The sequence below is a fragment of the Natator depressus genome, chromosome 2, assembly GCF_965152275.1.
Source record: "Natator depressus isolate rNatDep1 chromosome 2, rNatDep2.hap1, whole genome shotgun sequence".
NCBI lineage: Eukaryota > Metazoa > Chordata > Testudines > Cheloniidae > Natator > Natator depressus.
In genome coordinates, this window is record NC_134235.1 from 167,526,990 (window position 1) to 167,554,657 (window position 27,668).

The 27,668-nt window shown below is 42.0% G+C and overlaps 1 protein-coding gene across 2 annotated transcripts in view; it reads right to left on the reverse strand.

The window, feature by feature from the left end:
• Nucleotides 1–27,668, reverse strand: part of CNTNAP2 (contactin associated protein 2) — a 1,640,949-nt gene that overhangs the window by 280,955 nt on the left and 1,332,326 nt on the right. For both annotated transcript variants that reach the window (XM_074945269.1, XM_074945270.1), the window contains exon 14: nt 21,542–21,698. In XM_074945269.1, the coding sequence (XP_074801370.1) occupies nt 21,542–21,698 (157 nt within the window). The remainder of the gene's footprint in view (nt 1–21,541; nt 21,699–27,668) is intronic.

The window sequence follows — 27,668 nt, forward strand, 5'->3', positions numbered from 1 at the left end:
ATCCCTGGTTAAATACAGGATTTTATTTCAGGATTTATGGTGTGATTGTGTGGTTTATGAAGGTGACAGGACCTTAATATCAAATTAAAGCTCTTTGGGGCAGTTCCTGGGCTTGAGGCTGGGTGTGGGTGGCGGGGAGGAGGATTGAGAGTGGGAAACTTGTGGGCATAAACGATGAAAGAGGCATACTTACAGTGCTTTATAGAAGGTGCCCAAACAACTAAAATTGACATTGTGTGTCCAGATTAACGTAGAAAATGAACATATGGCATAACAACTGATATTAAGAAAAGGGATGAGGTTGATCATTAGGTGACCCTACACAGGCACCTAAAATCCTGGAAATTTTATGAAAAATGTCTCTTTTGATCCTTCATACACTTTTGGCTGGTGCTTGTCTCCTACCCAAACAATCATATAGAGCACTGGTTGCTAAACTATCTCAGAAACACTAGTCCTGATTATTGTATTTTATATCATACTTTGTCAAACAGCTTTATTCTCTTATATACATATATGTATATGGCCCATGACACTTTTTTCTAATGACTAGAGATGGGTCCAAGATGCAGAGTTGGAATCCAGATTTGAACTTTTACCTAAATTAAGGGTTGCTCCAATCCAGTGTTTTAGTCGGGTCCATTATAGAAATAGCAGTAAACAGTAACATTAAAAGCCACATTTGGATGTGAGCAGAACTTTTCAAATATTTGAGAGGTTTCAAATCTGGGGTTTTGGTTCAGGCTCATCTATTCTAGTTGCTATTTAAACAAGGCTTTCTCTCTTCACACAATCTATCTTCTCCATACTTCATGGCATTGAAGAAACAATGAGTTTTTGTCAAAACAGGCATTTCCATGAGAATAAACAATATTATCATATGCCCAGTACTTCACAACTGGATTAAGCAGAGGGTTGACCTTTAAACTCATCACTTTCTTTAATCCAGCTGTGAAGTCCTGAATATTTGCCATTACTTTCAGTGCTTGGTTGTGGATGAAAGTCTCCTTTTCAAATACAAATCTGAAATAATGGCAAAAGAACATTACTAGTTATTACATAATAAAATGTACTTTGCACTTCCTGATGGACACAGGATGACCTAACTCTGTTACCTCCAGAATCATATTAATTGGACAAGTCTTTCTGATCAAAGCTAGTGACACTAGTTTACCATATTGTATAAAATACCATAAGATTTAGCTCCAGCATGTTCATGGTCATATTTTCCCCAGTGCTGATGGCCAATATACCCTTCTGTGATGGGGCGCACTCACTCTGCACCAGACGGGAAGGGGTTAACCCCACATTGTGGGCTGAGGAACCGACGCCCCCACCTCTGTACTGGGCATGCTCCAGATGTACCAGTATAAAGGACAGCAGCCCAGCTCAGTCTGAAGGAGATGCTGGTGGAGAAGGATGTGTGTCAGGAGCACCTGCTGAGGACGGCCTCCAGTCTGTGCCAGAGGGGAGCCGAGATGTAGAACACAGCCTCAGACCCCAGCGGTTCATGGAGCACCAGGGAGTTCCAGGGCTGAGGAACTAAGAGATCCCAATGCCCGAGACTACGGTAGGAAGTGACCCGGGGTGGTGTTGGAGTGGTATCTCCCACCAAGGTAAGCTTGGCGTGTTTTGGTGGGACTCCCTGCTGAGCTGGTAGCTGGTTGTACCACTGCTACTACGACACTGAGTCGGGCCCCAGTGGAGTTGGGCGGGCCTAGTAAAGGGGGTATGTATACACTACGAAATTAGGTTGATTTTATAGAAGTCGATTTTTAGAATTCAATTTTATACAGTTGATTGTGTATGTTCACACTAAGCGCACTAAGTCAGCGGCGTGCGTCCTGACTACCGTGGCTAGCATAGACTTACAGAGCAGTGCACTGTGGGTAGCTATCCCACAGTTCCCGCAGGCTCCGCTGCCCATTTGAATTCTGGGTTAAGCTCCCAATGCCAAATGGGGCAAAAACTTTGTCGTGGATGGTTTTGGGTACATGTCGTCAGACCCGCCTCCCTCTGTGAAAGCAACGGCAGACAATCGCTTTGCGCCTTTTTTCCTGGGTTACCTGTGCAGATGCCATACCACAGCAAGCGTGGAGCCCGCTCGGCTCAACATCACCGTACGTCTCCTGGGTGCCTCTGGCAGACGCGGTACTGCATTGCTACACAGTAGCAGCTCCTTGCCTTCGTGGCAGATGGTGAAGGAGGACTGATAGCTGTCGTATGTCTCCTAGGTGCTCCTGGCAGACCTCGGTGAAATCGATCAGGGCACCTGGACAGACATGGCTATCCTCCTCTTAGAGCACCGAATGGGAGTGACTCCAGGTCATTCTCTTCTTTAAGTTTCATCTCATGGAGATTCAATCCTGCCTGGAATATCATGTGAGCTGGAGGCTTCTGCCTCAGGCTGCTCTCCCAGCCGGCAGCACCGCACGGTCGCACCTACCCCAACCTACCCCTGGCTCCCATGGCTCATGAAGCCTGGACAGTAGTAAGGAGCAGTTCAACTACAGGCTGAGCAAGTGCAGAATGGTGGTAGAATGTGCCTTTGGACGTTTAAAAGCTCACTGGTGCTGTTGGTCAGACCTCCGCGCAACCAACATTTCCATTGTTATTGCTGCTTGCTGTGTGCTCCATAGTATCTGTAAGGGGAGACATTTATGGCAGGGTGGGAGGTTGAGGCAAATTGCCTGGCGTCCGATTTTGAGCAGCCAGACACAAATTAGAAGAGCAAAGCAAGGCGCGCTGTGCATCACAGAGACTTTGAAAACCAGTTTCACGACTGGCCAGGTTTCAGTGTGACAGTTGTGTGTGTTTCTCCTTCATGCGAACCCACCCCCTTCGTTGATTTTAATTCCCTGTAAGCCAACCACCCTCCCCGCTTCAAAATAAAGTAACTATTGTTTTGAAACCATGCATTCTTTCTTTATTAATTTAAAAAAATTGAGATAACGGACAATGTAGCCGTGGGTGGTTTTGGGTACATGTCATCAGTGACCCCTCCCTCCCTCTGTGAAAGTAATGGCAGACAATCATTTCTCGCCCTTTTTCCAGGATTGCCTGCGCATACACCATAGCACTGCAAGCGGGAGCCCGCTCAGATCACCGCTGCAGTTGTGAGCATTGTAAACACCTCGCATTTGCCCTTGGAGATTTTGGCATATATACTGGCATTACATCTTTTGGAACAGAGTTCTGATAACATGGATTCATCTCCCCATACAGCGATCAGATCCAGTTCCTCCCGTTCGGTCCATGCTGGAGCTCTTTTGTGATTCTGGGACTGCATGGTCACCTGCGCTGATGAGCTCGCCACGCTAGCCAAACAGGAAATGAAATTCAAAAGCTCCTGGGGCTTTTCCTGTGTACCTGACTAGTGCATCTGAGTTGAAAGTGCTGTCCAGAGCGGTCACAATGGAGCACTCTGGGATAGCTCCTGAATTGCATCCACACTACCCCAAATTCGACCCAGTGATGTCAGAATCAATCCTGAATCACTTGCATGAGAGGAATCAATCCTAAAGCACTTGCATGAGAGGAAAGTGATCAGGAACAGTCAGCATGGATTCACCAAGGGAAGGTCATGCCTGACTAATCTAATCGCCTTTTATGATGAGATTACTGGTTCTGTGGATGAAGGGAAAGCAGTGGATGTATTGTTTCTTGACTTTAGCAAAGCTTTTGACACGGTCTCCCACAGTATTCTTGTCAGCAAGTTAAGGAAGTATGGGCTAGATGAATGCACTATAAGGTGGGTAGAAAGCTGGCTAGATTGTCGGGCTCAACGGGTAGTGATCAATGGCTCCATGTCTAGTTGGCAGCTGGTGTCAAGTGGAGTGCCCCAGGGGTCGGTCCTGGGGCCGGTTTTGTTCAATATCTTCATAAATGATCTGGAGGATGGTGTGGATTGCACTCTCAGCAAATTTGCAGATGATACTAAACTGGGAGGAGTGGTAGATACGCTGGAGGGGAGGGATAGGATACAGAAGGACCTAGACAAATTGGAGGATTGGGCCAAAAGAAATCTGATGAGGTTCAATAAGGATAAGTGCAGGGTCCTGCACTTAGGATGGAAGAATCCAATGCACCGCTACAGACTAGGGACCGAATGGCTAGGCAGCAGTTCTGCGGAAAAGGACCTAGGGGTGACAGTGGACGAGAAGCTGGATATGAGTCAACAGTGTGCCCTTGTTGCCAAGAAGGCCAATGGCATTTTGGGATGTATAAGTAGGGGCATAGCGAGCAGATCGAGGGATGTGATCGTTCCCCTCTATTCGACACTGGTGAGGCCTCATCTGGAGTAGTGTGTCCAGTTTTGGGCCCCACACTACAAGAAGGATGTGGATAAATTGGAGTCCAGCGAAGGGCAACAAAAATGATTAGGGGTCTAGAGCACATGACTTATGAAGAGAGGCTGAGGGAGCTGGGATTGTTTAGTCTGCGGAAGAGAAGAATGAGGGGGGATTTGATAGCTGCTTTCAACTACCTGAAAGGGGGTTCCAAAGAGGATGGCTCTAGACTGTTCTCAATGGTAGCAGATGACAGAACGAGGAGTAATGGTCTCAAGTTGCAATGGGGGAGGTTTAGATTGGATATTAGGAAAAACTTTTTCACTAAGAGGGTGGTGAAACACTGGAATGCGTTACCTAGGGAGGTGGTAGAATCTCCTTCCTTAGAGGTTTTTAAGGTCAGGCTTGACAAAGCCCTGGCTGGGATGATTTAACTGGGAATTGGTCCTGCTTCGAGCAGGGGGTTGGACTAGATGACCTTCTGGGGTCCCTTCCAACCCTGATATTCTATGATTCTATGATTCTATGTCTATTTTAGCACTAATCCCCTCGTTGGGGAGGAGTACAAAAATCGATTTTAAGAGCCCTTTAAGTCGACCAAAATGGTTTCTTCGTGTGGATGGGTGCAGGGTTAAATCAACCTAACGCTGCTAAATTTGACCTAAACTCGTAGCGTAGACCAGGGCTAACGGAACCAAACATATACAATATATGCGCACACACTAGCACATACGGGCCAAGATTTCCAAAATTGATGCCTAAGATAAAGTGCCTAAGTCTAGTGCCTAAGGGAGCTAGATAACTAACCTGCTTAAGTGCTTTTGAAAATCCCACGAGATGCCTACCTACATTTGCAAATCTGGCCTTAAGTGCCTAAGTCTCTTCTGAAAATAGGATTTAGGTGCTTTTAAAAATGTTGCTCCTGTGTGCAAATGGACAGACTTATAAGCAACAACAATGCAACACTTGCATAGTTCCTTTACAATTTCTAAGACAGGATAATCATAACTAATGGGATGGACAATATAATAGATTACTTTCGGCAACTCAGTGTAAGAATAAAAGATAAGGAATCTTTGTATTCACTCATTTTCTTTTTATATTATGATCAAGGAAATATATAAGCAGTCTAATCTCTTCCATCCAGTATTACCGAGCTTGAAAAGCTACGTGATAGCATTACTCCCCCCCCCCAGATACTGTGCAATATTATAATAAATTCAGTAACCTTGAACTCATACCTGAGAAATAGCTTCTCTCTGTCTTTCTCAGTCTACATTTAAAATAATCTTGTAAAGAGTTTCAGCTACATAATTCCATGTTGCAATTGACCAAAAGCAAAATTTAATATTTGTGATGATTACAATGAGTATGGATGATTAGATATATGGAGACTGGTTTAGGTAGAGTGGTTTCTGCATAGTTATAGTTTTACTTTTTAAATAAAATCTGAAAAGAATGAAATCTGAATCCCATTACAAGGCTTCTTCATTCAAAAGTGGTCTGTGTTGTGGTAACGATATGTCTAAAAGCTGCATGACACAATAACTTTAAAGTTGATTATATAAAATAGCTACTTTAAAAACTAAAAATATGAAATATGCATATATCATTATAATGCAATTTTCAAGACAGTGTAGAAAATAGTATGAGTTAAAATAACAGCAAATGACCTTGGACCTGATTTACAAAGTCTGTATCTATCACACAGAGTCAGCCACTCTTGTGGATCTGAATGGAGCTTGTGGGTACATGTAAACACCTGAGTTATTAATTTTTCACTGCTATTGTATGCAGAGAGTGAATGGGATTCAAAGGGAGAGACATGTCTTTAATGAAAAGCTTGTGCTGAGAAAAACAAATTGTCCATCAGTCATTAGAGACTGAAGAGGAGCAGTTTGGAAAGCTTCCGGTATCTATTGCGAATACAACATGAACATCCAGCAGGGAGGCATGAATCAGTTCAGGCAAAATACTCCACCTAAAACTTTAACCTAGTCCCTGAGCTGAACAGCACTGCTAGCATTTGAACTATTTTTAGAGATTTGGATTGTGTGAAATAACCCTCAACTCCAGTCCCCCTTTACTAGGCTCCCTGCTTTTCATGTTAAATTTGCAGGGTTTTTTGGGTGCCCATTAGTTGTCAGGGTTTACACTAGGTTTTGCAAGTGGCCTTCCTCTTTAAAATAAAATACTACAGCATGCCATTTTAATAGCCTCCCCCAAGCCAGCAGTGTCACTATAGAGCTCGGCTGTCCATTATTTTCATGATGGCTTTTTGGGGAGCTAGGAATGAGTTGTACAAAGGGACAGTGGACAGGAGGAACTTCAGCCTAATGACTGCCGAGATGTGGGCTGTCAGAAAAGCTCATCAAATCCAGGGGAGTCGGCTATATAAAATATATAATGTCTTTTTGGATTTGTTTCTTTGCAGAAGGGAAGGCTATTTTGTTTCCATTCTCCCTATCACTCGCATGCACCCAGGAAAAAAAAACCCAGCAACAAATGGTGAAAACAAAGATATAGTTTGTTTCCCCTGTAGGCTTTATACCTTGGGCTTGATGGACTTTTCCAACTGCATCTCAGTTAGATATGACTGCAAACAACACTGACAATGAGAGCTAGCTGAAAACTGGGATTTCTAGTTTGTGAGCAGTTTCGGCATTTCAAAATATGATTTAATTCCAAACTGAATATGTGACAGAGCTGCCTGGGAGCTCCAGATCCTCGAAGCTTGGGGTCCCCATCCCTAGAGCAGTCCACACTGGAGCTTCCCCAGAGCCTGCTAGGTAAGCGGTTAGACCCCTGACTATAATTCGGTGAAAGTTCATCAAACCCGACTCTCTTTTGTGAGAAATTTCAGGTTTGCCAAACTGGCATTTTCCAGTGAAACTCTGTTCTGTTGGAAAATTTCCAACCCGCTCTACTGAGAAACCAAGAGTAACTGCAAAGCCCTGCTTGTATTCTGCCTCTGCCCTGCGCAAGCAGGATGTCACGTCTTTCATATGTCATCTACCAACTGTAAGAGTGATTCCACAAAGTCAATGGACTTTTAAAAGTTAAGGGGAACAAAAAACCCACCTGTTTTCTTTGAAAGCTAAGTTGTGTTAAGCACTAGGTAAAATATATTGAGCTGTTGGGCACTGCCACTGATTTCATCTTCATCACAGCGCACTCACAGCGAAGTCATTAGTCTTTAAGTTACTACAAATAAAAGTGGAAGGACCAGGAGAAAATAATTGGTGGCTGAAAGTTCTGCAGTGCACACTGCTTGGCATACTATGTCCTTCCTTGACTGGGGGTGACAGTAATGTAATTTATTCTTAAGTTAAGACTATAGACATTTTATTGTTTAAAAATTCGGTATTGTCTTATGTGATGTATAATGGGTATTGTTAGTGTTTGCCAATTGATTTTTATGCACTTCATTCATTAAGTTTAATAAATTAAGAAAGAAAATAACACAAATACTTTGAAGGTAACATTTTACATTGTCTATACATATGGTAGCACCATTTCATATAATTAAACCCTGTTATATTAATTGAGAAGCCTATCAAATCTTAGCAATATTCAAAAATGCATTGTGCATTTACATGGATAACTCGAATATGCAGCGTTATAATAGCTAATGCTAGCTAATTCTGAAAGGGATTTAAATCCCATGTTTCAGGGTTTAACACGATCTCTAACTGTTAGAGACCAGGATGAGACCTAACGTGGACGAAGGCAGATTATCCCCCTACTGCAGGGTTCTTGCATTTCTCCTGGGCAACATTTTTCAGATTAATATTTTATTTGCTGAAAAATACATTTTTGGTGAATCTTCTCTTCTTGATTCAGAGGAGGGATTTGAATTCATATCTCCTACCTCCCGAGGTGAGCGTTTAATCACGAAGCTAGAGTCATTCTCTCTTTCTCTACAGCCCAATGAATATTTATGTATTTATACAATGAGGAACAGCATCAACAGAGGAGACTGAGAGCAAACCACCCCAGAATAGCCTGCACTCTGGCGGTTAGGCTGCTCACCTCAGAAGAGGGAGATCTGAGTTCAAGCCCCTGCTGAAGCAGAGGAATTCAAACCTGGGTCTTTCACACCTCAAGGAAGTGCCTTAACCACTGAGCTAAAAGTTTATAAAAAACACACGTACACTCAAGAGTTTCCTAGTCCAAAACAGATTCTTCTCATTTACTAATTCCAAAGATTTGTGGAAACAAAGCAATTTTTCCCCCCGATGTTTCAATATGCTAGCCAAAGCGCAAAAATAAATAAATTAAAAAATCACATATTCTCCCAGTTTTACCTCCTACTGAAGCATCTGGTGCTGGTCTGTCTGAGACAGGATACTGAACTAAAAGGACCATCAATTCGAATCCAGTTTTGCAATCCCTATGTTCCTAAAGTGTTTTGAAAATTAACTCTGAAAAATGGTATTGTGGGGCCCATGCTTGTTGTCTCAAATATTTCCTGAGCGAATTAGTTCAGTTTACAAGGACAACTGTGTTTTGTTTTTTTTTCTTTAACTGGCAGCACTGAAAACTCAATGAACTCAAAAGTCATGCTGGACTCCTTTTCTGCTCAGCTATGATCAACAATCATCAAACTTCAACAGTTTCTGTATTTGGAGCATAGTAGACAATTCTGATGATGATGCAGGACCCAGCATAGCATGCAGCTCCCTTACCCATAGCTAGTTAGACTCTGTAATGTTCACTGGCTTGAGCGTGAAAAAAAAGGAGATATGGCTCTGGATATACAATAACGAGCAAGAAGGTGTTATTTAACAGAGTAATCAGGCTGCTTACTAAACCCATGACACTTCAGTTGCTTTCAATTTTCACAGTTTGTTGTGTTTTCAGTCTTGGAGAAGGCTCAGTTCCTTAGGTCTTTGCTGCCATAGGCCAGGAGCATACAATGAAGCTCTGCCTCAAATATATGGGATCAGAGCTGAATATCAACCAGTGTCAACATGTGATTAAAAGGCTGGGGGTCCATAGCTATAATTGAATTTTAAATTGAATAATATCAATAGAGGGGAAAACAGACAACAGCAGGGATGTTTTGCTATGTTTCATAGTGAACTTAATCCCTAAACTCCTAATGACCTGAAGCTCCATCACCGTGGGCTCTTGACCCTGTCAGATTTCACATGTGACGTGTGATTGGGCATTGTCAGCACTTGGATGGGACATCTGAGAAGAAAAAGGAGGAGCAGAAGAGAATGGTGTGGGTGATAAGTGCTGTTCTTTCCTCTGAATTAGTACTGACTCAATACCCTCCTCCCAAATACGAACAAAACCAATACATCTATTTCTGGGATGATGTCCTTCAAATAATATGTAAAACTGAGGCCTCAACCACTTCTTGTAGTGTAAGGGTTACTGTATCCTTGACCCTCTCACTTCCTAAGAGCAACAAAAGAACCTTTAATCACCATAATGGGAGAGGGGACATCACTCTCACAACTTACCTTACAAATTCTTAGGGAAGGAACTGTCTTTTTGGTGTGTGTTTGTACAGCACCTAGCACAATGGGGTCCCGGCCCAAAACTGGGGCTCTTAGGTGCTCCTGCGTTACAAATAATAATAATTTGAAGGATGTTACTTCCCTTAGCAAGTGGATTTGAAGCATGATTTTGGCACTGGGGCAAATTCTTTCCACTCCTTTCTGACTGCCATTTCTTATCCCTGATTAATCAGTAATGATAGCATTCAACCCCCACTTTCTGGGGAAGGAGAAAAGAGGCTGGAAATGCTCAGTAGTGACAGACAGCAGGAGAACTGCCAGCAAATTGAGATCTCTGTGGCTCTGTTTCTGTTTCTATAGCGGCTATCGACAGGGGTAAATGTAATGGCTCCCCACAGAATCCAACTTCAATAGGCCCTGCATTTACCCTTGGTGTACACCCAACCGACTGAACGGCTGGATATCAGATCCAAAGGATGAAAAGTGCGGTATAAAAATTGATCATTCCAGGTGGAGCTGGTGGCACCACTTATTACGTTTGCCCAACACTTTCCATTATAAAGACCCTGTTTGCAGTTCCTTAGAACTTTGCCAAATTTTTACCTTTTGTGCTGAAATTTCCCATGCCGGGTGTATGCCTCAGGCTGATTTTAGTTGGATGATATAGCCAAACTGGCTCCGCTGTTTCTGAGAACGGGGCACTAACAACCTTAATTCTAGCATTTCCTAACTTTTAAGCGCTTGATTTTGCAATCAAGCGTTCATTTAACTTTTTTTTTCTGGGTAATTATATACAGGAAGAGTGCTAAATGCTGACTGCAGAACAAGAAATGGAATTAGCACCTTATCTTTTAGCACCAAAATGAAAATAATGGTCTAGGGAGAAACTTGCAAAGTCACACCTGAGAAACTAGAATAAAGCTATTCAGTTTTGTGACAGGGAAAGAACAGCAATCAAGTCAATCAACGTCTCAGCTTTAAAAGTTCTGGCTTATGGTGTAAGCATAGCAAAGAAAATGAAAACCAGCACAGGTATCGCTGTTTCAGGCTTTTATAAACTAAACAGGTGTTATTACTGTCCTCTCTGTTTTCTGGCCTGTCATTTTGAAAGATGACTTTAGGACTTTGTGAAAATGTCGAATCATAGTTTTCAAAGAAGTGGCCTAACTCTACACAATTTCATCAGTTTCTGGGAAACTGAGATCCATCATGCCCATAGGATGCCATGCAAAACATCAGGATATCATAGATGTTAGTAGTTGATTGTTTCATTTTTCCAGTGCTGTATAATGTGAAATGGATGGCTTGCACAATTGTATGTGGCTAATCTATGTATAAACGTACCTGATTTTTGAGGTACAACTGGCCAAATTAGGTGCATAACATCTGTGTACACAATCTGGATACTTTCATTTACAAATTAGCCATATGCAGTTGTGCATGTCAATCATTGAAATTAGTCTATCTAGTTCTTTTGAATATATTTATATTTGTTTTCTTCAACTCCGCTTCTCCCAAGGATCTCAGAATGATTTTATAAACAGTGATTAATGATATTTCAGCACAAAAGTGAGAAACTGCAGATACATATTACAGAACAGTCAACTAAGGCCGGGGTTCTCACCCTTAACCTACTATTATGGGAGGTTATGTGGACCAGTCACGACCCCGTTCTCATTCACATAGCTTCGGTGGAAACTACGGTAATTACAGAGATGGAAAAGTAATGCTAACAAAGTATCCAATGTATGTTTAGCCAATGGAAATGAATAGGAGGAGCCAGCACAATGACCAACAGTTCTCTGTGAACCATCAGCAGGTGCTCCACAGACCACCATTTGGGAACCTCTGAATTAAAAGCTCAGGGTATGTCTACACAGCAAAGAAAAATCTGTAGCTGGCCTGTGCCAGCTGACTTGGCTTGGAGGGCTCGAGCTGCAGGGCTGTGTGATTGCTGTGTAGACGTCTAGATGCTAGACCCCGGCCAGCCAGGGGTTTTTCTTTGTGTAGACAGACCCCTGAGAAGCTAAGGCAGGGGTGGGCAAACTTTTTGGGCCGAGGACCACATCTGGGTGGGGAAATTGTATGCAGGGCTGGGGCAGGGGGTTGGGGTGCAGGAGGGAGTGCGGGGTGTGTGAGGGGGTGTGGCATGTAGGAACGGGCTCAGGGCAAGGGATTGGGGCAGAGAAGGGGTGCGGGGTGTATGACGGGGCTCAGGGCAGGGGGTTGGGGAACACGGGGGTGCAGGGTGCAGCAGGGGGCTCAGGGCAGGGGGTTGGGGTGCAGGAGGGGTGCGAGGTGCAGGCAGGGGTCTTAGGGCAGGGAGTTGGGCGGGGGCAGGGGGTAGGAGGGGTTCGGGCTCCGGCCCTGCACCACTTACCTGAAGCGGCTCCGGGGTGGTAGCGGCGCGCACTGGGGCCAAGGCAGGTTCCCTGCCTGCCTGCCCTGGCCCCACACCGCGCCACTCCGGGAAGCGGCTGGAACCATGTCCCTGTGTGGCCCCGGGGGTGGGGGGCGCACAGGCAGAGGTGAAAGTAAACCGGTATGCCACAGTATGGCGTACCGGCAAGAGCCGGTGCGCTGTACCGGGGTGGATCGGCTTCCCCAGGCTCAATTGAAAGGGCCTGCAGCTCCCAGCAGCGGCTGGAGCCCCCGGCCCTTTAAATTGCTGCCAGAGCCCTGCTGCCGGAGCCCTGGGGTAGCAGCGGCGGGGCTGGGGCGGCGATTTAAAGGGCCCGGGGCGGTAGCCTGGGCCCTTTAAATCGTCCACAGAGCCCTGCCCCCGCTTCCCCACGGCTCCGGCAGGCTCCGGGGATGATTTAAAGGGCCCGGGGCAGTAGTGGCAGCTGGAGCCCCACGCCCAAAGCCCTGCTGCCGGAGCCCTGGGGAAGCAGGGGCGGGGCTCCAGGGACAATTTAAAGGGCCCAGGGCTCCGGCTGCCGCTACCGCCCAGGGCCCTTTAAACCACTGCCAGAGCCCCCGGCTGCCGCTGTTACCCTGGGGACGGGGAAGGAGGCTCTTGCCGGTACAGGGTGGGCCGGGGCTGGCTCTGACCTCCCCCAGCCCCGCCCCTTCTGTCCGGGGCCCCACTCCTTCTGGGGACCAGAGCTGGCCCCAGCCCAGCCCCGTACCGGTAAGTCCCTAGACTTACTTTCACCTCTGGGCACAGGGCTCTGCGCGCTGCCCTTGCCACGCCTCCAGGTACCTCCCCCGAAGCTCCCATTGGCCGTGGTTCCCCATTCCCAGCCAAAGGGAGCTGCGGGGGGCAGTGCCTGGAGGCAAGGGCAACACATGGAGCCCTCCAACCCCCCCGCCGGGGCCCCAGGGACGTGGTGCCGGCCGCTTCTGAGAGCAGCGCAGGGCCTGTGGCACCACTGGGGGCAATCCCGCGGGCCAGATCCGGCCCGCAGGCCGTAGTTTGCCCACCCCTGAGCTAAGGGTCAGATTTACAAAGATATTTGGATGGCTAACGATGCAAGTAGGTGCTTAATGGGATTTTCAAAAGCAACTATGGGTTTGTCTACACAGGGACACTCAGGAAAATTAATCAGAATTAAGCAAAGGTGTCAATTTAAAGTGGATTAGTTAAACCACATCAAATCCCTATGTGAACACTTTTATTCAGAATTAAAGTGGCCTTAATTTGATTCAGTTTACTTCATTCTCAAAGTGAATTAAAGCCACTTTATTTCTGAACAAGAATGTCCACACAGAGGTTTAATGTTGTTTACTAATTCACTTTAAAAGTGAACTCAGATTAGTTTTTTCTGAGTATCCTCAGGTAGACAAACCGTAAGTGAGTTTGGCTCTTAAGAGCCATTGATTTCAATGCTTAGGAACTTTTGAAAATCCCATTAGGCACCTATCTGCATCTTTAGGTATCTAAATACCTTTGAAAATCTGGCCTTAAGTTATTTGCCCAAGGTCAGACAGTGAGTCATTGACACAGCCATGAACAGAACCTGAATACCAGCACCTGGTCCCTATTCCAACCACCAATGCACATCACGTGTAAACCTTAGTGACTGAAGTTATTAAGTAAAGGAATGTTGTATGCTGTAGAGTGCTTTGTCAAATACTTTACACAAATAAAAGAGAATTTTGCAAAGACACTGGAGGAAGAAGCTTTGATTTCCAAAGTGTGACTGAGGATAAACAAGAAAATTAGGCTTGCTGCAGCCACTTGATTTATTCCCAGAGTCAAGAGCACTGATGATAAAGTGGTCCCGAATTACTTCATCAACAACTTAATTTTGCTTTAGTGACATCCCAGTGTGATTTCCCTTCATTTGTTCCCCAATACTGACATTTGTCTGATTCATTGTCAGTTTGGAAACCACCACTTTTCTCATAGATATTACCCACACCTCTCCAACCTGGCTCTAATTCTTTGTGGTTGCTACTCTCATCTTCTCCAAGACCACCAAACACTTCTCAAAAGATCAGCATCGCAATCAATATTCATCAACCCTAGCCATTCTATACCCGTCTGTAATGACTGTACTACACACAGTCCTTATTCTATTTGTATTGTACTGCACTAACTCATACCATCTTCTTATAAAATATGATGATGGTTGCTATTCAAAACCAACAAACTGACCTACCTCATAGCTTCTGGGATAGGTACTTAGTTACTTGTTTCGTACAGCTTGTCTATCTCTTCAGTGACCTGATACCATATAAATAATAATAGTGTTTAGTGTAAGAAACATAATGCATTTAATCTAACAATATTCAATCTAGGAAAGCTCCGTCTAGCAGTTGCTTAAGGAAGCACTTGATGCAGACAACAGTAGCAAATGACTTTACAGGGTAGGTAGACTGTTTATCCTCCTGAGACCAAGGCTCAATCTTGTCATTAAGCATTGACTATAAGCTCTTGAATGAGTGACCTTTGTTAGACCAAGCAAGCTGAACCCTTTTCATGCAATCTGGTTCACTTATATAAAGCGTAATTTCATAGCAGGCACAAATAATAGGTACTTCACTGAGATCAATGTTAACTTAATTAAAGCAGAAGGTGAAGCACTTGCAACCCTATCCTTTCTGTGTCTGGTTTTCTCTCCTTGTGCAGCACTGCAACTTTTATTATTACTTACTATTTATATTGCAGTAGCATTCAGAGATCTCAATCACTATTGAGACCCCATTGTACTAGGCACCGCACAAACACATATGAAGATACAATCCGTGTGCCAGACAGCTTTTGTGCTATGATTAGTCTTAGAAGCATTAGATTTTTAGTAGTCCATGTCAGTCAATGTTGATTTCACCAAACGCACAAACACCGATTGAAAAAAATATTTCTATCAATAATAACTGAAATTTACAGATAGGAAAAGTAAGAAAAATGCTGCTTAAGAACTTATTAGAGTTTGATCTAGGGATATTTACTTAATATATTTTAACGTGTGAGGTTGAGAATTTGTGTTAGAAGCTTTAACTTGTTGAATCTGATTGTCTACTGTCATTAAGTAGTTTTTGTCTGACCCTTCCCTCCTCTAATTTCCCACAACTATGAAAATTTAAATTGATAAAAATCAGAAAAAAATGCTTAAAAATAAACTACTATCTGTCAAAATCATAAAATAAAAATCAAATTCTACCAAGCCTAGCTATGATCCATTGTTATAGCCACTGACCACTAGGGGCTGCTACTGAGCACAATTATGTCTGCTGAATCCACAGCCAAACTATCCACTGTCGTCTTTGCCCTCTCTTCCGCTCCAGTTGGATGGGAGAGAGATAGGGACAAATCTGTCAAGCGCTGCCTGGCTGATGGGAAGAACCTATCTGCAAGGCGGAAGTGATGGTGTAAGGGCTGGCCAAAGCAGGAGAGGAGCTGTAAGTGGCCTGCACATCCACTTCAGCTTCTGCTAAGTAGCAAAGCTGGGGCAAACTGCCAGGCAGCACTTGTTCATTTGCTTTCCTTCGGGTGGCTGCATAATGCTTTTTTCTGCTCCTGTGAACAGGCTTCTAATACTGTCTCAAAGGCTGAGACTCTGTGTGTGTGTGTACTGTCTCAAAGGCTGAGACTTTGTGTGTGTGTGTGTGTGTGTGTGTGTGTGTGTGTGTGTAATCTGTAACTTTCTCCTTTGTGTTGCTCTGATGGCACTGTTTGTGATATCATCACAGCAGCATGTCTTAAACCAGGAGGTGCAAACAGAGGCTGCAAAATAGGGAATAAAATATAAATAAATTATAAATCCACAACATTCAGTCTGAGTGCTTTTTAAAACCCCAGTTGGGAGTCTACAATTCACCCAAGTTTACAATCCACAGAGAATCACTCTTTCATTTCATGCACTTAGGAGTGTCACCTGCTGTCTGAAGTGCAAGCAACATTAAAACAAATACAAAGCGGCATCTAAATTCACTGGTGGGTCTAAATTAGACCCTTTAAGGTCTAGAATTTTTAAACTATCAATGAGCTTCGCATGTAAACCACAAATGTTAAGCTATCTTGTGAACAGTTATCCAGATGATCATGAGGCTCCCTTCAGATGTTAAAGTCTAGGAGTCTATACATCATTACAGCTTTATGACTAATCCTAACTATGCATTTATTTATTTAGGTTAAGCAGGCCCCATTACATACATATAGCCACTGTAGATAACTTTATTGTAACGTTATGTCCTATTTTACATCTTCTGAAGTCTTCAGTTCATTTATGTGGTTTACACTGTTTATTTCTCCTACTCTTGCTTTATCAGCAATTTTTAGTGCTTCTAAAAACGTTAACACAGAAACCATCGAGGTTTAGGTGGCATCAGGGCTATGATACAAAATGAAAGCAGAGAAAATCAAAGTTAGCTCTTAAAATCCACAGGTACCTTGTCTAGTGCATATAGAGGGCACTGCCCACATTACCCTTTGAACATCACTGTATAGCAAGTACAGTACATTAAACACTCCACACTATTTAATATTACACACAAAATAACTACGTTAAAAGAATATTAAAGTTTCAAAGTTAAGCACTCAAAACTTAGGAAATGTAAGAATTACAGTTGCCCGAGCAACCTTAGTTCAGCCCCCTTTTACATATGTATTATGATACAGTCTTTAATTGCATCGTTACATACTTTTTTCTCCCAGGACCTTTGCCCCATTCAGTGCACAGGATGGACCGTGCTCCTTCAGTGAGCAGCTATTAAATATTTTGTTTTATCTTCATTGTTCAGTGGCCTTATTTACTGCACACTATTCAAACCTAGCTCTGAATACAGAATACTTACTTTCCTCAGGGGCTTTTCTATGGTGCTCATCACTATAGTATCTGAGTGCTTCACAGACATGAATTAATTTATCTTCACAACATCCCTGTGATAATATGCCCTTCTTACAGTTGGGGAAAAGAGGAATTAAGGTAAAGTGTTCACTAATTTTGGGTGCCCAGTTTGAGACACCTAGGATCTGACTTTTCAGAGTGCTTAGCATTATATAGCACTTTGTATGTTCAAAGTACAACTCCCATTGACTTCATACATAGCTTAGTCTGCAAATCAGACCCCCATGTCTTAAACTGGGCACCCAGAAAAGGAGGAACACACAAATATTGACAACCTGTTAAAAGTTTGGTTGAAGTAACTTGCCCAGCATCACATAGGAAGCTCTGTGGCAGAGGCAGGGATAGAATCCAGTTCTCCAGGGCAGCATTCAATGGCATTGACCATGAGACGGTCCTTCCTCTTCCTGCAATTCCCTGCTTCATTCACTACACACCAACTTCTGCAACGAACAAGGCAGGGGTCCTAAAGGCAACATCCTCCTTTACTACACATCCCAGAACAGGTCCATCATGAGCACTGAATGAGCAGGAATCCTATAGAAAAATATAGTATATAATCACGTAATTAAACACTTCACGATGCATATGCACAAGAGGGACAAACTCAGGCTTCTCAGGCTATCTTAATTCTGGCTTTTCCTAAATTTTGAGTAGTTAACTTTGTAATCTTAATATTCTTTTAATTACGTTTGTGTATGGAACGTCTCAGCGTTTTTTTTGTTTTGTTATTTTTAAAGGAAAATGAAAAAATTCCCAGAAATTCCATGATGTGACATCATATTGATACCCACATTGTTCATCAGAAGGACAAGAATCATGCTCAAATAAATTGGTTAGTCTCTAAGGTGCCACAAGTACTCCTTTTCTTTTTAAGAATCTTTAAATCCACCACACAGACCTCTGCCAGTTGCGTTAATGGAGGAACTGGTAGGAGTACTATGTTATCATCCTCTGTGTGGACCAGAAGGGGATGTGATACTCACTTTGTCAGTGGATTTCACATGTATTTTATTGACTGCAAAGAAATGGTGAGACGCTGGAATCTTGGGTTCCATTGCAGACTCTGGAGAGAAGCATGTGCTATGACTCTTCTACCTATTCCACCTTGTGTCCCATTCTGTCCAACCTATCCCTACCCCAGTCCTGTCTCTTTCCCACCCCTGGATCATCATACAAGTCCCACTCTTTTTGCCTAATTAATCCCAATCTTTACTCTGCAGGCTTTGCATCCCAGCCCCACTCCCCTTGCCCCACCATACTTAGTCTTCCACTCTGGGCTCTCCTTCCAAGGCCCAGTCTCCCACAGTAACTGCATATCTCGCCATCCTCCTAGTCTCCTTGGCCAGCTACAACCAGCTTCCCCGTCCTGGCTCCTCGTCCAATCTGTCTCTCCTCTTCTCCTTCAGCTTCCAGTCATGCCCCCCCCAAGCCTCAGTTTCCCCTTTTCCTGGCTCCTTGTTCCAGTCACTCCCTAATTACAGCCATTAGTTTCAAAATTCGGGAAAGACCCAACTCAGGAAGCTGCTTTGCTGCCTGAAACTGAAAGTTGAACAATGATGCATTGGGGGCCCCTGTTAACATTCTGTCACCACTAAATTGAATGGAAAGTTGGGCTGATCTCCAGATACTGCTAAATCATCCTGGTCAAAGATGTCTCATCCCAGAGGCTCAACAAAATACTTCTGAAAAGCAAATGTTTTGACTTTGGCATGGATTAGATGGCACCAAAAGATGTGCATTCAAAAAAAAATCTAGAGGACATTGCCTCCAGTCTCGCCTACAAGAACTTCATCCCTGCTTCTGATTATACACATTGAACATTATACTGTACTAATAGATACTTGGAACAGTTCCCATAAAAAATAATTGTAATGGTTTGTAATGTAATGTAAAATGTAATGCAAAGTACAGCTTGCTTATCAAATGGTGTTGTCTCTTTTCTTGGTTATGGTTATTTAAGTAAATAATTTGTTTCATATTGGAAACAAAATGAATAAAATCCACCACTCTGTACCCTTGTCACACACGCTAACGGGGAAGAGGGTGAGATTTTGTGGGAGCCCCTTTCTGAAATATGCCAAAAACTCCAACTATCACGGGATCTGAGGAATGGAGGCCACAAGAGAAGGCCAATAGTCAGTTATTTCCCTGCACATTTCCTTCAGAGCAAATGATGCATTAGTTAATATACTGTACAGTACATGGAAACTGCTATACATGGGCACACTGTCATTGCCTCGAGCAAAGAAAAAGCACAGATGTCTGAAATTGCATCATTTTCCTTATTATGACAATATCTTTCTTGTGTCATTACCATAGCTCTCTGCTCCTACACTAGAACATCTAGCTGGTGTTCCAGTCAGTGTCTCCTGCATGGCTTGCTATTTCTCTTCCCTCTGTGTAATCCTAGCTCCCCAGCTCTGCATCATATCCTGACTACTATCTCTGTCTAGTATTGACTTCTCTTTCTTTATCTCTGTAGTGTTCTATTGCTCATCCTGTAACATGCCTCACACCATATTACCCCAGCATTTCCTAAGCTTACTATGAAACCAGTATTTCTTTGTTTGATTTTCCACCCCCATCCTAGAATATCATTCTTGCAGATCCTACAAATATTCCTCTAATGTTCCCATTGTGTATTTTTCATACTTCATTCCCTATATTTATCCCAGCCATATCACATCACCATTCATGAATAGTTTGATGAATTACTAAATTAAATGAACGACTGATTCAAATACCAACATGTGGCTACCAATGTAAAATATGCTCATAAAAGTAAGAATTTTATTGATTACTGTATATTCCAAGACATGACAAAAGGGAGAAACAATTATACTTAACAAACTTCTTAACTATAAAAAAAAAGGGAAGAAAAGTTCTTTAGGTTAGACCAAGATTCATCCTTCCTATAAAGAAAAGAAGTTTGCTTGGTGTTTATTGTAAAGCATTACTATAACAAAAAAAGAAGTGTGAAAAACAAAATCTGTAAACAGAGAGATTAAATTTGTAAACAGAGATTAAATTAAAATATGCTATGCCAAATGTTACTGCCAACTCTTCCTATGGTTTTAAAAAGATTCAGTAAAAACAGTTTAGCTGCTTCCAAGAACAAGTTTAGGGAAACACATGTTGTTTTCCGAATGATAATGTATACTGGGACTAAGTGGGACTTTCCCTACAATTGTTCTTCCTACAGAGGAACAATTATTCACTACAGAACTCTGATCTGATATTAGCACCATGCATTCTATAGGAAAAAAGTACATTATGAAGTAATTAAAAACTATCATAATAGATCTGCACAAGAAGGATGAATGAAGGTTACATGGGCAGCCTCAATTATGGCTGTTCCTAACTTATGAGCAAGGCTCAGATTTTGTCATGGATATTTTTAGTAAAAATCACAGACACGTCAAGGGCAATAAACAAAAATTCATGATTGCCCTTGACCTATCCGTGATTTTTACTAAAAATATCCATGACACAATGGGGAGGGAGGAGGGTCGAGCACTCACAGTGCCTGAGCCGCTGCGGGGGTGCCCCTCGCCGCCTGTCCCAGATTGGCAGCTGTGCAGGGGCTTCTGCCACCCGCAGCAAGTAAGAGCTCCAGGGTCACCCTGCCACCCTTGGCAGCTAGGAGCTCTGGGGTCCCCCCATGCCCGCGGGGACTGGGAGCTCTGGGGTCCCCCTGCTGCTGGTGGCTAGGAGCTGCTAGGGCTGAGAGCTGCATGGATGCCTGCTGACAGCTCCAGCCCCGGGGCACAAAATATCACGGAGGTCTCTAGAAGTCACAAATTCTGTGACTTCCGTGACTACCTCCATGACATAATCACAGCCTTACTTATGAGTGTTTGACTTCGTAATTTTAGCCTTTTTCAAGGGAGTTTATTTTTATACAATAGATACATACGTTGCTTAGGTACCATGGAGTCTGACATTATAGAAATAGAACAGACAGACAGACAGGTATTTTGTAATACTGATGGTCACAAAAAGATCTGTATTTATATTTTACAAACAAACACTTAAAAAAACCCCTCACAGCCATGCCAATAAATTTAAAAGTTATTGAGAGAGGCTGGCCATTCTCCTCCTGAATTGCATAGTATTACCATATCATGTGGAATCTTATTGTGTCATTAACCACATGGCTGTTGGATAACAAATACAGCCAAATGTGCATCATAAAAGTTTCCTAAATTACTGAACTTTATGATGCAGAAAATAAGGACTCTAGCCATAGAAGAAGCCACCCTAGGTCTACTTACTGATAGGGGCAAATTGATTCAAGAAAAAAAATAGTAGGGAAGCAGGGAACCAGTGGCTTGAAGCTATTTGTGTTCAGCATAGTAAAGAACGAATTAACAAACTAGCAATTTAAGAGTATCAGATTTCACAAAAAACAGTTAAGAAGTGAGGGGCAAGACCATAGAACCATGGCTAGCCACAATTTTGGTAATATTTTTAACAACACGCTTACCATTGTTTAGCATCAGCATCACAGTTGCAGTAGTATTTGGCATCAGTACAATTGCGTTCAATGCCACAGGCACATTTCTGAATGCCAGGTCCAGAGCCACCCCAATAATAGTGCTTCTCATTGGCTTTTCCAACCCACCAGGTGTATGGATTCCCATCTGCAAACAACAAGAATGGAGGGTTAGATGCATCAAAGGTGATGGGGTCCACAATGCCACACAGCTGAATACATTGTCTAATATGTAAGTGGTGTTAACAACACATAGCTGGAAAGTCATTTCACACAGCTGGAAAAGCAACATATCCATCATAAATGAACAGACATTCCACTGCAATTTAAAGGACACTGTCAGATTAAAACCACATTTTTATCTGTACCCATACCACCTTCTATTATACAACAGGAAACTTTTAAAATCTATTTTGCTTTTTGCTATTTATGCTCTTTGTTTTTATTGTATGAACTAAGAACAGTTCAACAGGCTGGAAGGGTTCACGTCAATCTCAAATTCCAGTTCTTATGCATTAGACAGATGATGCAATGTCTGGGCTACAGCTACTGTAGGGGAATTTGTTTTTGTTTTTGTTTTGTTTTAAAAATAACACCTCACTGGAAACTAATTTGTTTTCACTGGAAAATAAACACCTACACCATCCATAATGACAGGTTTCAGAGTAGCAGCCCTATTAGTCTGTATTTGCAAAAAGAAAAGGAGAACTTGTGGCACCTTAGAGACTAACAAATTTATTTGAGCATAAGCTTTCTGATGAAGTGAGCTGTAGCTCACAAAAGCTTACGCTCAAATAAATTTGTTAGTCTCTAAGCTGCCACAAGTACTCCTTTTCTTTTTACACCATTCAGTGACTACTTAGCCAAAAACAAATTTTAAATAGGTGTTCCTGGACTCCTGTTAAGACACAAATCAGTTAAAAAGTTAGTCTTTGCAAGGAGATCTCAACTTTCCCCAGCTTTACTGTACCTTTCCACATAATATTGCTGGACAGCCAAACCCATTACTCTCGTATGAAGAGAACCCTATATTCTGTATTGAAAAGTATTCTTAGCAGAGATGACCCTGTTCAAAGCCCCAGTTTGGCAAAATACTTAAGTATGACTTTAAAGCATGTGAATAATTCTATAGAGTTCAGAGAGTTCCATCCACTGATTTCATCCTAGCTACAACAGTATCATAGAACTTGGTTTACATAACTACTACTTAAGAAAAATATTCCTCCCAGTAATGTACCATAAATAATATATTCCACTTAAATGAAATGAGGCCACTTCTAAATATTTTACTTATTAAGCTTTTCAAAAGTAAAATCCTCCTTAATGTTCCATGCAGTTTTTCTTCTTAGAAATAAAACTGAAAGGTTTTAATCATTTAATTGTTGTGCTTTGCACACGTGCATGTACAAGCTGAAACTGCATCCATTACCCTAAAAACATTCACCGGACAATGTAATTCCATCCTCCACACTGTAAATCTTCTTCTATCCTCCAGACGTGTTAAAAGTAAACCACACTGAGCCCCAGAAAGGACTAAATTTTGTGACAGGAGAGCAACCAAATAAAATCCCTCCTCAAAATAAAATCACTCTATTTAATGCTTTTGAATTGTTAAACATAATACAAGAGTCCCATTATTGAATATACAGTAATGTGAAAAAGCAGTAATCACCTAGGGCTTTATGATTGTTATGCTGCACAGCATAGTCACTCCGAACTTCACAGCAACAGTAATGGATATGGTAATAGACTGACTCCATTCTAGGATCTAAATTGGTCATTTTAGCTTCTGTGACTTGATTATCATTGAAAGATATTAAAAATGCTGAGGGTTATAGAGGGATATGTTGTGTGACTATTCTAGCATCATTTCAAAGCTGCTATAAAAATGTCTAGGATATGAGGTTACATTGCTTTGGCTTGCAAAAAGTTTATTTAACCAGAGATATTTTACAGGTAAATGTGTTTTCCACCAGTTTATGTTTTAATTATTTTAATTAATGCAGCATCTAGATACAGCAATTTGGCCATTTGGAAATTAGATCATAATTTTGCCATATTTGAGGACAGCTTGTAATTTAAGTACCCTATTATGAATGCTTTAGTATTAGCTGTTCTGTGAATGAAACAGAGCTCTGCTTGTTCACACCTTTCAGATACAGCAAAACCGCATGCTCCTCATTATCAGCACTTCAGTAGGAAACTAGCTTGCTAATTAGAATACCAAAAGGAAAGAAAATTACCTAATTTTTTCAAAAGAGAGTGAGGATTCAAAAATTCAGAAACAAGCAGACTTATTTAAAATAGGAAAAAAGCAAATGGCCGAATAGATGAAAGCAAAAGTAGCACTTAAATACGATAATGATGGGTGCAATAGAAAACCAGAAGATAGAATGGAGGAATGACGTGTGCTACAATTCTTTTAATGATAGCTGGTATTAAGTTTTAAATCTAGAACATGTCTGGAAACTTGGACAGAGTAGTTTTTCAGAGTTATTGACTTCAAAGCAGCTATGCTGATTTATAGATAATTTGGCCCAGTCTGTATGCAGCTGTCTTGATCACTGTTGTAATGATTATCATTTTGTCTCTGACATTTACCTTTTAAAACTTCCTAAATAAATCGATAAAAAATTAAAGGACTTTTGCCTTATGCAGAAACACATCTGTATTCAGGAAAGCACTTATACACATGCTTAAGTCCCACTGAAGTCAATGGGCTCTGGTCTGTTATTTAGAGGGCATTCCAATTCCCCACCCCCATTTGCATATTTTGCAGTCAGCATCACGGATTACTGAAGACAAACACTGCTTTTTAGAGTACTAGTAAGATGTACCTCCCCTTGCATTTCCCTTGTCATCGCCTAAACCATTCTGGCCTGTGCCAGCCAAATGAATCTTGTCCCATTCCACCCGACTACTGCAAAAGAAGTGAGGTTAAGCTTTTGCCCATAGTTTTGATGAGATCCTTCAGGACGAAAGATGCCATACTCATGTAGGATATTAATACACAGAGTATAACAAATGTATCAGGTACTGTATGTACCAAGAGGCTGAACAGGGTAAAAGGGAAAAATAGAAGGGAAGGGGGAAAGAATAAGGGAAGATTCATCATGGGACAAGTCATTATTTTTATTGCCAGATGGCAGCAACCCTACCTTTAGAAGAAGAACCACTCTTCTCCTCAACCAGCCCCATCTGATTTTGTATTGGTATAATCATCCATTCAGGATGTGTGTACACTCTCATTTTACAGTGCATTTATTTCTATTTAGGGAGAGATGTTAATGTGCTAATGGGAAAGGAACCAGCTAAACAACTGATGTAGTGAACTCCAAAAAGAAGGATGATCAAGTCATCAGGGGAAATTGTTCTAAATATCAGAATATTTCATAATCTCTTATTATGCTAAGGATATTAATGTAGTTGGGATGAGTTTTAAAATCCATGCACTTTTGTTAACCCTCCCCCTCCCACCAAAAAACAAAAAAACCCCCAACCTCAGGGGAAGAAGCCATGTATAATAATACATTCTTTATGTCAAATATATTATTATACTAGGCATCACCAGGTGGCACTGTTACACAGTCTTCAAAGTTATTTTTCTTAGTGTGCAAGCAAGCTTTGACTCTTAGGAAGACATGCTGTATTGTTGTCAGTTTTGGGTTGTGCCAGGTTTTGTGAGGAAGCAGCTTCAGCAGAGAAAGAGCTGGGTAAGGAGCAGGAGAGTTTACTCTCTGCCTTGAGCTCTGATTAGTGTCAATTCTTCAGAAGCAGAGTTGCTTCCTGGGAATGGGGCTTCGGTGCTGGGCTGAGATTCCTAAAATGGCCCTCTGTGCCGCTTGACCATTTCATTTCAGGATTGGTGTGTATATATATATGCAAATAAAGCAACGTACACTTAGATTACACCCTGACTCCACCTCGCTGATTTCCACTACACTGGAAAGTCATCTTGCAAGTCCCCAGACATCGGCTGCAGAAGAGCAATACTGGTGTCAGGATGGGCTACTGGTGTTGGAAGAATGGGCAAAAGTATCATGTCTTTGAGGCAGCGCAACAGCCTCAGATGTACGGAAGTGCGGGTAGTTGCATCTTGTAGCAACAGTACTGACTTCAACAGTGAAAGGAAAAAGTTGGTTCTACATAAGGATGGGTATAAATGTTTGGCCGGAGCACCAGGCTTGAACCACATTTTTTAAAGATTCAGATCTCTCATTTAATTTCCGCACATTTGCTGGTTATGCTGCTAGGCCCAGCACCTCTAATGGCCCCCGGGATGGACTTTGGTGAAAATGAATTGAACATTTTAATGCTTAGTTAAATCAAACTCTAACCTAATTTTTTGAGGTTTTCCGCCTTAATAATCCTAGGTTTTTAAAGCAGCTGGCTACGAGGGTTTTCTTTTAGAGACAGTGTACCTTCTCGAGCAAGAGATTCAGGCAAGGAGAATAGACTTTGGGAGCCTCTTAATATTCCCACAGATCTTGAGTATCGTAAAAAAAACCGCCATTCCTTGCTCATCTGATAAATATGTCTTCTTGTGAACCATTTCATTTAATATGAAAACATTCTCACCAAACTAATGTAGTATGAACAGAACTCATAACGGTCAATAATATATTTATTTCTGACATAGTAGAATAGTCTTATAACATATGACTTTCACATGAACACTTTGTATTCTATTGAACATTTAATAAAACTCATTATTTCTAAATACCATTGATTAATAAAAATGTGATTAACATTTTAGGGCCATTGTTTCAAAAGTGATTAGCATCCATGATTGGGGCTGCATTTTTGAGAGATCTCAGGTTCCTAAATGTGAGCTATCTAATGCAACCAGATATTCAAAAGATCTCAGCACCCAGCTCTGAGAACTTAACCCTAAGAGTACTGATGGCTATACTGATCCTAAATGACCTGTGTTCCACAACACCAATAATTAATTAAGCTTTCTTCTAACCCTGCAAAGAGCCTCAACAAAACACTGCCTACCACCTCCTCTCCCCTCTGCCATTGGTGCATCTCCTGACTACCATCTACTTTGGCCCCTTGCCAGTTCTGTTCCCAAAACAAATGGCTATATGGTCACAGTGAGATAACCTGTGTCCTTGCTGAGGTGAGACAAGCTGAAACTTGCTCAGAGCAAGAATTCCCAAGTCTTTCTGCCTGTAGATTCCAGAAACCTTCTCAGATCCCTTGTAGACTCCCTCTAGAAGGACCTTAAAATCACAGCACCTGACTTTCAGACCTGCTGAGCACCTGCAAGTCCAATTAAAGTAAATGGCACAGCACCTCTGAAAAAAGAGGACTATTGAAAACTTTGCAGCTAGAGCCCATCTCTAATTACTACACTTCCTTGAGTCTCCACAAACAATTAAGAATTAATTTACTAAGCTGGATCCCTTTGTTCTAAACACAACAGGAACAGCTGCTTGCTGTGAGTTCATTACAGAACAGCTCCAACTATCAGCTTGCATGTTAAAAAACTCAGTAATAAATACCAGGGAACAAACAACTGTTACACTAACCGACACATAATCCATACACCTCTAACTCCTTGTTAGAAAGGTCTCTTCTGTTCAATTCTATGTAAACCGAAAAGCATAAAACAATAGGAGATACACTGCCTGCCTAATCTTTGTTATGGGCAAGGTAAGGCCAAAGATGTCCTCCTAAAATATTCGCAGTACCACATAGCTGTAACTTTTACAGCACATTTTCTTCATTGATGCAAATAGTTTATTGTACATCTTACATTACATAGGACAACATGGGGATTAAATAGGAACTGTGTGTGGTTGGGTGGGGGGACAGTGGGAATTCCATTCGTTTTAGTGGAAACGTGTATGTAAGGGCAGGTAGAATTCTGCTAGTGTGTGTGTGTGTAACATTCTTAGGGTACCTTCCATATTGTGTTATTGGCTTTGTGTGAAACTATAGTATAACATACAGTAATTTTATCCTCTACCTTTTGGTTTTCAGCCATGGCCTGAACTGTGTGTGTGTGTGTGTGTGTGTGTGTGTGTACATGCGCACATGTGCGTGCATGCACATGAGAGGATGACCATGGTACAGCTGTAGTTCCAGGAGAAATTCTGGCTGACTCAGC